This window comes from Manihot esculenta, chromosome 7, assembly GCF_001659605.2.
Source record: "Manihot esculenta cultivar AM560-2 chromosome 7, M.esculenta_v8, whole genome shotgun sequence".
In the NCBI taxonomy this organism is placed as follows: Eukaryota; Viridiplantae; Streptophyta; class Magnoliopsida; order Malpighiales; family Euphorbiaceae; genus Manihot; species Manihot esculenta.
The window spans coordinates 4139818-4153816 of record NC_035167.2 but is presented as its reverse complement, the minus strand read 5'-3'; the positions used below and the strand labels follow the sequence as shown (position 1 = coordinate 4153816).

General features: G+C 28.9%; 1 protein-coding gene and 1 pseudogene across 1 annotated transcript; both read left to right on the top strand.

The window, feature by feature from the left end:
- Positions 1-7802: 7802 nt before the first annotated feature.
- Positions 7803-8168, top strand: LOC110619598 (protein PELPK1). Its single transcript, XM_021763109.1, has one exon. The coding sequence runs from the start codon at positions 7803-7805 to the stop codon at positions 8166-8168; it is 366 nt and encodes a 121-aa protein (XP_021618801.1).
- A 1206-nt stretch (positions 8169-9374) lies between these two features.
- On the top strand, positions 9375-13402 carry LOC110619600 (annotated as a pseudogene).
- The last annotated feature ends 597 nt before the right edge of the window (positions 13403-13999 follow it).

Below are 13999 nucleotides of genomic sequence, written 5' to 3'. Positions count from 1 at the left end.
AGAATAAAATGTATAAATTTTTTAATTTTAGGGCATCAACATTGTCAAATTTCAGTAATTCATAATATCAAACATAACAAACATTATGAATTTTTTAATTAACAACAACGTTTATTTTTAAGTTTGGTAATTCTCTTTGTTCTTCTGTGTGAAAGTGCTTTGGATTATAAACTATTTAATAAGGTTTATTACAATCATATCCAAAAATAAATAAATAAAGTAAATCAACTTTATATATAGAATATTAACCGATAAAGTAAATTATACAAATAGTTAAGAAAGAAAGATTATTGTACTCTTACTTTAAATTTAAGCATATATACAGATATATAATATGAATGAGATAATTTGTCGACATTAAAGTATATACATATATACATATATACAGATCTATGCTTGAATATCCAAAATATTGTCCACATTAAAGTACACATAATTTGTCGAGCGTTAACAATATTATTGTGTTGGACAAATGACACTCAAATATTATTCATAATATAAGTGTTTGGTGTATAATGAGTTAGAATTTTTATATCAACTCTTCTCAAAAAATTATTATGAACCACTTAAATTTTTATAATAGGAACATTGTTTACATCATTAAGAAATATGGATTACAAAGAGCACATATGAGTTAAAAAAATAAAAAATAAAAAACTAGAATACTACATTGAAGGGTGAATCTCAAGGTGTTTTAGAATTATGCATTGTTGATAATTTTAGTTATGATTTTAAAAGTAAATACCGAGTCATATGAAAAATAAATAAGTAAGATTTTCTCCTTAGTTTAGCTCATTGAGCCTCCTCAAATCATGGAATTTAACTTCTAAATCTTAACATCAAGAGAAGTATAAAAGGTTGAGAGTTTTGTATGTTTATTCATACACATAAAACAAAAAGAAAAAAAAGTAAAATTCATAGTTCAGTTTACAAGATGAAGAAATTTGGGCTTTTCGTATGTTGTATTTCACTGTTGATTATATTTTCCTTATTTTCCGTTTCAAATGCTCAAGAGAAAGAGAAAGAAGAGGCCTCTGCTCCCGGCGGAGAGGCCTCTGCTCCCGGTCCCGGCGGAGAAGCCTCTGCTCCCAGCGGTAAAGAAGCCTCCGCTCCTAGCGGAAAAGAAGCTGAGAAAAAAAAGAAAAAGTAGATATTTTCAAGATTCTTGCATGCAATCGTTGTATGCTGCGAGAAATAAGTTAAAGAAAGATTTAATTACTAGATTTTCAAATAAATAAAATTTTGATATTTACAATATTCTCCTATGTAACCGTTTCATTCAGCGAGAATTAAGTTAAAGAAGAAAGTTAATTCTTGGACTTCCAAATAAGTAAATGAATCTTAATCTCTATCTTAAAGAAACCTTGAAACAAGTTATACTGTTATAAAACTTATTTTTAGAGTGCTCATCAAAATTAATTTTTTTTAGAATTAAACATATTTAAATTGTTAAAAAATTACTTTTAAGTCCCTGAGGTGTATCATAATTAACGGATTTGTCCCTCTATTTTTAGAATCCAACACTTTCGTCCTTTGAGGTTTAATTCCGTCAAAATTCAAGGTTTCCGTAAAAAATTTCTATTAAGTCAATGATTTACACTTAATCAAAGGAAATAGAATAAATATAATCCCAAAAATATCCTTATCAATAATAAAATGAAAAAATTACTATTTAGACCCTATAGTATGAAAAAACTCGCTACTTAGTCCCTCAATTTTGAAAAATATATTAAAATATCTTTGACATTTTAAAAAGTCCACTAGTTAGTTTCTCTATTAATTTTATCATCAAATATTTTACTATTTAGTCCCTATAGTTTAGAAAAATTATTAGTTGGTCCCTCAAATTAATAAAAAATTTACTAATTAGTCCATCTATATCAGGGGTATTTTTAGATTTTTTTTATAATACTTAACGACTAAAATTAATGGAAAGATTAACTAGTAGACTTTTTAAAATGTCAGAAATGTTTTAATGAATTTTTCAAATGGCGAATAGTGATCGACAGCGAACAAAATCACAAAAGCAATTTCTATTGAGTTTTAACTTTTTATTTTTAATAATTTAATTTTTATATATTTTGATTTTTATTATCTTTACTGAATTTGAAACTTAAATTTTTTGAAATTTTTATTTGTTTATGGGGTTTGAGTTTCAGATTTTCTTCCTTGATCTTTGACGAAATTAATCTTTAAGAACTAAAGTTTTGAATTTAAATAATAGAGAGATAAATCTGTTGAATATGTAATATCTTAGGGACGAAAATATTTTTTTTTCTTTCAATTCTTTGAGAGAGAGACCTATAAATTTGTAAAAAATAAATTTCAGAGACTAAAGCGTTGGGTTCTAGAAATGATAGTTCGATCATTTTTTCTATCACTAACGGAGAGACTTTTAATTTTGATGGAATTAAATCTCAAGGACGAAAATGTTGGGTTCTAAAAATAGAGGGACAAATTCGCTAATTACAATATACCTCAGAGACTAAAAAATAATTTTCTCTTAAATTTATATTGTTATTTCGTAATTAATTGAAATTTTATAGCAGGTGAAACCATAATTACGTAATTATTTATTCACCCTCATAATCATAATTGGTATATCTTGTATTATATATTTTAAAATTTATTTTTATATTATATTTGGAACTCATCTAAATTTTTATAATTACTATGACATTCATAGGACTATATTTTTTTTTAATTAATATTTTATAAAATTATGATAAATTATTTTGTATTTATAATTTCTAATTTAAAACTTTTACTTTCCATTATAATTTATGAATGCAATGTGTATGTGTATAAATATAGTAGCATCAATAAATTCTTATAATTATTGTTATTGTTGTATAATATTCATTTTTTTATTCAAAAGGGTATAAGAGCTAAGTATAATTGAGAGCTCCATAGATAGATAATCCTATAAGTCGTATAAGCAGTTCAAACTTAATATATTTTAATTAATTTTAAGAAAAAAAATATAAAAATGTAACTTGTGATTTTATCAATGTTTCACTTGAAGGTTTTTTAATACCGCGTTTGTGATTTAATTTTATATCTAAATAGTACTATAATATCAAGTCATTTGTAAACAAATACCCAAAGTCAAAAAGCTCATAAAAGTATTGTATTTTTTTCATTTTAATATCTAGTTTTGTGTTTTGAGCACCAATTAGGGCCTAATTCAATCCATATGTTCACATAATTAGATTTTTCATTTGATTTTTCTTCAAGTACAGCGGATGCTAATTCAATAGCACATTTCCTCTTTACATTTCTTTGAATTGCAACTCCCTTCCATCTTAAAGTTGATTTTTTTTTATTTTAACTAATTGTTTTTATATAATTTTTTAATTCTTTTTTATTCTATATTTTTTTTCCTCGCTTAAACTTAATATATTTTAATTAATTTTAATAAAAAATATAAAAATGCAACTTGTAATTTTATCAGTGTTTCACTTAAAAGTTTTTCAATTCCGCGTTTGTGATTTAATTTGATTTGATTTTATATCTAAACAGTACTATAATATCATGTCATTAGTAAACAAATACCCAAAGTCAAAAGGCTGACAAAAGTATTATATTTTTTTCATTTTAATATCTAGTTTTGTGTCTTGAGTACCGATTAGGGTCTAATTCAATGCTAATTCAATAGCACATCTGTTCTTTACATTTCTTTGAATTGCAACTCCCTCCCGTCTCAAAATTGATTTTTTTTTTATTTTAACTAATTGTTTTTATATAATTTTTTTTTAAATTACTTTTTATTCTATATAATTTTTTTTCCTCGCTTAAATTTGACTTTCTTAATATTAGATTAGGCTTCACATTCCATTTAGATAAATTTACTATTTATCTAAATTAACTTGTTTGAACTAATTAAGTTCCAACAAAACCTCTTAGTGTTCTTCACATATCATAATATAAATCTAAATTATAATTTAATAACTCAGAAGATGTCTAATCATATTAATTAGCATATTTTAAATTATGAATCATTTGAATTTTTAGTTAATGTAAAATATTTTTGAATTTCATAAATATTATGAATCATTTAAGATTCAATTAATTTGATGTAAATTAAAACTCGAGTGGAAGATTGATAAATTGGGCGTAAGTTGTCGATCCAACCCTTGAAAACTCTTTGGTAGATAACCCACCAATTAGATCACAAAAATATCACCTACTCAATACTTTTGTTGATCATCATATCCTACGGCTTTGACAGTTGCAGTATGCATCACAAAAATATCACCTACTCATGAGACGGTGAGCTACCTTGGAATTATGGTCCTCGCCACATCACTCCATTAATGACTATCCTCATAATTTTCAGCTATATAAGTCCATCCATACCGCAGCTTGTTTCTCATCTAAACCCACAACAAATTCTTCCTCTTATACTACAGCAATATCTTCTTACCATGCCCTCTTTCAACTGCTTCATCCTTGCTTTCTTTATCTTTTTGTCATTTTTAAGCATGGATGTCAGCATAGCAGCTCGCAATCTTCTGCAATTTCCACCTTTGCCTTCGGTGCCAAATTTGCCAAAGCTTGCAATGCCACCAATCCCTGCTATTCCAACTCTCCCACAGCCGTCAATACCAACCTTGCCAACCACTCAACTTTCCCTGCCCAACCCCACTTTGCCTCCACTTCCGAGCTTGCCCACGATGCCTGCTGCCCCAAAGGTCACCCTGCCGCCAATGCCAAGCATCCCCTCAATCCCCAGTATCCCAACTACAATTCCCTCAATCCCATTCCTTTCCCCGCCACCATCTGGAAACTAAATCTTCATTTCATGCATTTGACCATTGCTTTATTAGAAGAGTCTACATCTTTTAGCTGCATGCGTGTGTGAAGTCATTTGAGCCCTTCACTTGTTTTTCGCCCCTTTTAGTTTCTACTTTCATCTTATTATTATTGTTGACTGTTTTATTCATGGATGTACTGAATTTGTGATGACATAATTATATTATCATGATTTGTTGCTTCATATTAATTATTGTGTTTATTAATTAATAGTTTGTTTAATTTCCATCTTCTTCCAATATATAAGCATGGTGAAATTAACATGACTTACTTTCTAAATAATTTAATTTTAACGAAAAATTTAATTTGTAATAAAAAAAATCACTTGATTTCACATAAACAAAGCAAGATTTTTATATTTAATACCATTAATAAATGCTGTTATGTCACTTAACAATTAATTAAAAATAATTTTTAATTAAGATAAATTATATTTTAATTTTAAATCCTTATAAAATATATAATTTAGTTCATATATTTATAAACTTAGTTATAAAATTATGTTTTATAAGCATTCTAAGGTTTAACCTGGTGGAAAGTGCATCCTGTAGCCTTGAAAGGTCTAAGGTTCGACTCCCCCAACCCTCTATTTCAAAAAAAAAAGTTATGTTTTATAAACATAAAATAATTCCTTTAGTTATAATTCATCCCAATATGCTTATATGTTGGTACTTATATATTATAATTATTTATAAATAAGTATTTACATACTTTTTTAAATTATCCTCACATATTTATTAAATTTAATATTTTAAAATAAATTAATAAAATAAAAATTAAATCAAGAACCTTAACACAATATACATCTAAATTTAAGTTCAAAGAGTTATTTCTAGTCTAATATTTCCCTTCTCAATGATTTTTTTATATTAATTAGGATAAAAAGGAGATATCAGATTTTTTTATTTTATGTTTATTTTATTGTGTTTAACCAGTATGATATTAAAATTCAATAAACAGAGAGATTAATTTATAAATATAAAAATTTATTAATAATTATAATATTTAAAATCAATCTATAAAAATATAGATATTAATTTTAATTAAAAATATTAAGTTTAAATTAAGTAATTATTTTATTAATCAACAAATTAAATTTAATATATTAAATTTAAAAATATAATGACTAAAATATAACTTTTATTAAATATCAGAAAGTAAATCATAATTTACCAGTATATTTAACGATATTAGAAAAAAAAATCTCATTTTGCTAACGGGATAAAAATACTATGATCCTTTTTATTATAAATTAAAGTATAAGACTCTACTTGAAAATATGCTAAATCACAATGTAGTTTTTTATAATTACTCCTTAAAAAAAATGACACTATAAAAATTTACCAAATTATAAAGAGAATTCACATATAAATATAAATTCATTTGTAATTGTAATAAATTTATAAATAGAGGTTAGAAAAATATTTTCTTTATAAAACATATTTAAAATTCATTTGTATTAATTTAATTTTACAAACGGGTTACAAGTCTATTTAAAAATTTATTTATATTTATTTAATCTTATAAACGGATTATATTTCTCATTATTAATTCGTTTATATTCATTTAATTTTACACGTTTATTTATATCTATTTAATTTTGTTGGCTTGAAACTTTTTGGTGGATAACCCACTTAATACTTTTGTTGATCATCATATAACTTTGATAGTTACAGTAATATCTATCCACCCCACAACTTCGCTTGCTAAGCTATAAGCGGAAAACTTACGAGATGGTGAACTATCTTGTTAGTTATGGTCGTGACTATATAACTTTTAATAAAATATAAATGTAAGTAAAATATCGATACATTAAAAGAATATGTCAAAAAATATCCAGTGCTAAATAAGGTAAAAAAAATTTTCTTTTTTTCATCACAATCTTTCCTTTTCCTTTCCTTCTCTCTTCTCTGCAATTTTGTTATGAGATAAACTTTTATCATCAAATTTTCAAATCTAATTTACACATCGACCAGTTTTCACCAAAAATATTTTTAGTAAACCTTTGGCCCTTTCCTTTATTTGTTTTATTTTTATTGTATGCAGACACTTTTACGTGATACAACGGTTTCACCGTATAATTTCTTTCATCGATGACTCTCCTGAATCCAAACCGACAACAAATTATTCCTCTTTTATTGCATCCAATGTCTTCTTAACTATAGCCTCTTTCAACAGCTTCATCCTTGTTTCCTTTATCTCTTTTATCATTTTTAAGCATGGATGTTAGCTTAGCAGCTCGAAATCTTCTACAATTACCACTTTTGCCTTCTGTGCCAAAAATTTGCCAAAGCCTGCAGTGCCACCAATCCCTTCCATTCCAACTCCCACTGCCGTCATTATCAACCTTGCCAGCAGCTTGCCAGCATTTTGGTGATGCAAATTATTGGCCAGCCAGCGTAATCTCATCTGGCCAGCAGCTCACATACATGCCTGGCTCCAATTTCCGCAGCCACTTGCGAAGAAATTTTGGCTTACTTTCTAAATAAGTTAATTATTCTCTTTCCAATTGATTTATATAATATATAAGTTCCATAAACGAATAAAACATAATATTTACATTTATCTAAATCTGAATTCTTAATGTTAAATTTTTTTAATTCCATAATCCAATAAATAAATGAGATTTTTTTTTTTCAATAATAAAACATATATGGAGAGACACTTTTTCAATATTTTTTTCGCAAGTTAACAAGAAAAATAAGCTGCACAATGACACTAGGTCGTTGATTCAGCCTTTAAAACTCTTTGGTAGATAACCCACCAATTAGATCACAAGAGCATCCACAACCACTCTTTCTAACCTATAAGTGGAAGACTCACGAGATGGTGAGCTACCTTGTTAGTTATGGTCCTCGCACATCACCTCCATTAATGACTATCATGATAATTCTTCAGCTATATAAGCCCATCCATAACGCAGCTTGTTTCTCATCCAAACCCACAACAAATTGTTCCTCTTGTACTACAGCAACATCTTCTTAACCATGGCCTCTTTCAACTGCTTCATTCTTGCTTTCTTCATCTCTTTGGCATTTTTAAGCATGGATGTCAGCATAGCAGCTCGCAATCTTCTGCAATTGCCACCTTTACCTTCGGTGCCAAATTTGCCAAAGCTTGCAATGCCACCAATCCCTGCTATTCCAACTCTCCCACAGCCGTCAATACCAACCTTGCCAACCACTCAACCTTCCCTGCCCAACCCCACTTTGCCTCCACTTCCGAGCTTGCCCACGATGCCTGCTGCCCCAAAGGTCACCCTGCCTCCAATGCCAAGCATACCCTCAATCCCCAGTATCCCAACTACAATTCCCTCAATCCCATTCCTTTCCCCACCACCAGCTGGAAACTAAACCTTCATTTCATGCATTTGGCCATTGCTTTATTACAAGAAGTCTACGTCCTTTTAGCTGCATGCGTGTGTGGAGAGTTATTTTAGCCCTTCACTTGTTTTTCGCCCTTTTTAGTTTCTACTTTCATCTTATTATTACTGTTGACTGTTTTATTCATGGATGTACTGAGTCATCATGATTTTTAACGCTTCATATTAATTATTTTGTTTATTAATTAATAGTTTGTTTCTTCGTAGTTATTATAGAGAAAAAAAAATTTTCTATCATAATATGAAAAAGTAAATTAAACCATATTTATTTTATTTAATCTATAATTTTAATTAAATGGATGGTTTAGGATTGTTTTGAAAAATTAGATTTGAGAATAAAATGTATAAATTTTTTAATTTTAAAACATCAACCATGTCTAATTTCAGTAATTCATAACATCAAACATTATAATTTTTTAATTAACAACAATGTTTATTTTTAATGTTTGGTTCTCTGTGTGAAAATATTTTGAATTATAAACTATATTTAATAAGATTGATTACAATCATGTACAAAATCAAACAAATAAAATGAATTAACTTTATATATATAGAATACATCAAAGTGTCAACAATATAATTACCTTGACTTTGTCATTATCCTGATCCCAACTGAAAGATCCAAGCGTCACATAATTCAGAGCAGGGGTAGAAGGCACCTAACTCCAGTTGCAATAGGAGTTGAAGTTGAAGAATGCACGGGCATGCAAACAGGCACCTTCAACAACTAAAAATGGGAAATAAATAGCCATTTATCAGTTAATCTTCAAATGCCCTCCTATGCAAAGTCATATAAATTGCCAAATATGAATCAAGAATTGGTTAGTCTTCAGCAAAACTAAATGATAATATTAAATCATGCAAAAAAAATTGCAAGCTAGTTAAGGTGAAATTCAATAACTATGGCCTAAAATTTTGGTTTAGAAAACCAAATAAGAACTTATTATGTTCAGGATATTAGGACTTCGGTTTTGGCATTTATTCAAACACCTAAATTTAACAAGCAATCCAATGCTTATCCAAAAGAAGGGCGGACAGATTAACATAAAGTGATGAATTAGCTATGAACCTGGTCCTCCTCTTAGATAATGTGGATCAGACGATTCTCACTTTCCTTCTGGAGCCATTGACGCCATCTCTGCAACCTCGAGACTAGAGAGAGGCGAGCTGCAGAAATATGTTTAGATCGGGATGTGCAGCAGAGCACGACTCTAGAGGGAGGCGAGCTGCAGATCAACGGGATGAGCTATCGCGGGATGAACCAGCGGCGCCTGTCGTATCCGTGTTTCTTGAGCGGCGTCTGTCATGCACGATGATCACGTTTCTTGAGCAGCGGAGGCAGTGGCGTTCTCTGGCAGAAAGGGAGCGGCGGCTTGACGGAGGATAGACGCGAGTTTATTTTAGGATAATAATTTATTTTTTAACATAAATTAGCACAATTTTTTTTTGAAAATTAGAATAATAGTTTTAAATATTTTTAATTTTATTTTTATGTTATTATTTTATTTTATATAAATATTATATTTTAATTATTAATAATGATATTCAAATTTTAATATAAATAAAATTGAACTAATAAACCAACCGAACTGTAGTTTAAGTGTAGTAAAATTCATTCTCTTATCATATCTTATTCCCGCTGAACATCACTTCAAGATCTTTATTTATTATATTCTTATGATTTTATTTTTATTTATTTGATTTTCTATTTCCTTTTCTAACTTTCTTTCTAATCGAAGCTTTGGAAGCGATTTAGGGGAAGTGATGGCAAGCCTCCAGAAAGCTTGGGTATAAGTAAGGAATATAATGTTGATATGATACCCAAGGTATGCATTGAGTACATGATATTGCCATTTTTGTGATATTTACCTCTCCCATTTCCTTGCTTCTGTTTGTTTTCCTTATTGAAACTGGAAATCTGAACATAGGAGACACCACAAAATTTATATATTAGTTAGTCTGCAAAATAAATTTATTAATGAATAGCGACGAGTCCGACAGAATCATAGCGCTCTCAAATATTAATTTTTAATAGAGTACGTCATCAGATATAAATTTATATTTAATAGGTTGATACATTTGATCTTCCATATTCTTAAAAAATAAAGTTAAATTTTAGTTAAATTAGAATTAGTTTAGTATAATTATAATCAGTGAATACTTTTCACAAATGCACCAATAATTCAAACAATTTTTCTAATGTTTCCTCCCTTTTGTTTTGGCAGTTCATCATTGCCAATGGAAATTTAGTTCGAGTTCTTATCCACACTGATGTTACCAAATATCTTAACTTAAAAGCTGTTGATGGTAGCTTTGTGTACAATAAAGGAAAGGTATGAATATAATGCACTTTTAATTTATAGGGTACAAAAAGAAATGTATATTCTTTTGATCAAGATTCTACAACAAGTAATTATAAATTTCAGATCTACAAAGTCCCAGCAAATGATGTTGAAGCATTCAATTCACGGATTTTTTGAGAAGTTTCGAGCTCGAAATTTCTTCACTTATATCTGAGACTATGAAGAAAATGATTCAAAATTTCATAATGGCCGAGACTTGACAAAAGTTACAGCCAGGGAGATTATTTCGTACTAGCCTTATTTGCATACCTCTCTGTCACTTGTCTGCAATTGGGTAGTGATTGATGTTTGCTATTATCTTTTGACTTTATTGGTCATGCATTGGCACTTCACCTAGATGATAGTTACTTGGATCAGCCGGCTCTGGACTTTGTGAAGAGAATTAAGGTGTGTATTTGAACTTTTAACCATTCTCATATATATTGAATATTATTGTTCTTCTCTTCATATGAAGATTTAACAATTGATAAAGTTACTAATCTAACCATGGTCCTGTTCGGCAACAACTTGTAAGATAGCTTTTATTGAAGAATGAAACATTATCTATGAACTTCCGTTTCCTATTGATTCTTAAAAGGTTTTCAATAGAAGATATCACACAATTTTGGTAAGTAGATATTATAAATGATTTTCTAACTATTCTTTGTTATTCATTTTTATAAATGAAGCTCTATGCAGAATCGTTATCCCGTTTTCAAGGAGGATCACCTTATATCTATCCAATGTATGGCCTTGGAGAACTGCCTCAGGTTTGTTACCATCAGCATATTTTATTTATTTATTTATTTTAGTAGATTTAGGTAGAAGACTATCTTGTTTTGACATGGTATTTTTGGTAGGCATTTGCGCGCTTAAGTGCAGTATATGGTGGAACTTACATGCTAAACAAGCCAGAATGCAAGGTAAATCTACATAATACAGTTGTGTCCAGAAAGTTATACCTTTTTCGAATGGCAATTGAAAAAATTTAGAACTGAATGGGCTCTCTATTCATATGGAAAATCATAAGTTGAATTTTGAACTCATACAATCACCGACCTGCTGAAAATTTGTAAATAATTTATATCGATAATAGCTTGATGAACATCACAGCCTCTATGAGCCTAATAGAGATAAACTTCACTAGTATTGTCTTCATAATTATGTCATATTTGCTTATGCTAATGTTTGTGTCTTTTTTCTGGATGACGGGTAGAGTTTGATGCAGATGGGAAAGCCATTGGTGTGACTTCAAAAGGAGAGACTGCTAAATGCAAGAAAATTGTTTGTGATCCATCATATTTGCCTGACAAGGTAAACCTTAAACTGCTTTATTACACTAGTTGATGTGCTGAAACCAACATAAATTTATATAAATTTTCTTGATCTGTCCTTCCTTCAACACATAAAACAGGTTAAGAAGGTTGGAAAGATCGCTCGTGCTATATGTATAATGAGCCATTCTATTCCAAACACTAGTGATTCTCACTCAGCCCAGCTTATTCTGCCACAGAAGCAACTTGGTCGTAAATCAGATATGTATGTGAAGAAAACTACTCTTTCTCTTTTTTTTTTGCTATCTTCAATTCATTTTCTTGCATGTGTATCTCCTATGCATATTGGCCTTTTAAAAACAAAAGGTAAGTCTGAGACATTCTAGACATTCTGCAGGTATCTTTTATGTTGTTCTTATTCCCACAATGTTGCTCCGAGGGGAAAATATATTGCCTTCGTTTCAACTGAAGCGGAGACTGACAATCCTGACATAGAATTGAAGCCAGGAATTCACTTGCTTGGCGCTGTAGATGAAATATTCTATGGCACTTATGATAGATATGTGCCGACGAACCATTATGAAGTCGATCACTGCTTCATTTCTACAGTAAGTAGAAATAGACAGACACAACATTTGCACTATCATTTACCTTTTGATAGAGTTTGAACATTGGAAACAGACCTATTGATTGAAAATTTTAAATTGGATATGATATTAAGTCCATGAGTAATGCAAATCTCATAAATCTAAGCAGCTATAATTGGATATACTATTATTTCTTGCATAGAAGTTTCTACGAAGATTGGGATATGCTCTATTGAATTTTAAATTGGATATGGTATTAAGTCCATGAGTAATGGACATCAAAGTGCATAAATCTAAGGAGCTATAATTGGAGATACTATTCTTTCTTGCATAGAAATTTTTTCGAAGATTGGAAAATGCTCCATTGAATTTTAAATTGGATAAGGTATTAAGTCCATAGTAATGCAAATCAAAGTCCATAAATCTAAGGAGCTATAATTGGAGATACTATTATTTCTTGCATAGAAGTTTCTACGAAGATTGGGAAATGCTCTATTGAGTCCAGCTAGAACTATTAATTTATATAATTGGAATGGGAATAACCAGTTAGGTTGACAACGTACGATGTTCTATCACTTGTTGTTCTAGTCAGGGTTGTGTTGTGTATGCTGATAAACTAGCTAAAATAAAATGGAACACTTGTGCAAAACTAAAAACTATTTTTTTTTAGACATTTTAATATATAATTTTGAAATTATGTTTTGCAGAGTTATGATGCAACTACCCATTTTGAGACCACTATAGATGATGTGATTGAAATGTACACTAAGATTACTGGAAAGGTAAACTTTAAAGCTTTTTGATAAAGATTTTTCTGATGGAACTAATCATTTAATCAATAGATATCTATAGAAAAGATTTGCTGCAGAAAATTTCCTGTTTACTAACTATTTTCCTTCTTGTATGTTTCAGATTCTTGATCTGTCCGTGGACCTGAGTTCTGCAAGTGTTTTTGCTGATGAAAATTTTTTTTTTTTTTCATTTTCTTTTTATTCTCATTAGTTAATGCAATAGTGATTGTGGTTTTGGATACTATAATAGTGCATTTTAGAAGAAAAAAAATAGTATTTAAAATGTACTAAAAGAAATTTTTTAAAGGTAACTGTTTAAATATTTTATAATTTTTAGAAATAAAATACATGAACTTTAATTTTGTTTAATTTTTAATTTTAATATTTTCCTCAATTAATTATTTAAAAATTCTATGTCTTTCAGTTTCATTTTGCAAGAAACTGCATATCTACAAGTATTAACCACATGCTTTTTAGATAAGATTTCACCACAAAAAATCAAAACAATATCATTCATTTTCAGGACAATAAATCCTAGCAATATTGTTTTAAACAGTTGTAAAATACCTCTTGCATTTAAATTTGCAAAGAGGAAAACTTTCAATCACAAAAATACTATTTTAAGTAAATTTAATAAGATAATATGATATTAAATTTTTCTATTTAACTTCAAATATTTGATAACTTGTGCCTTCTATCTCCAACCTCTATTTTGTCACACTCCACCATTGAATCTTAAGTTAATAGAAAAAAATGATGAAAAATAATAAATTAAAAATATAAATCTTTATAAGATTAGTTAAGATTT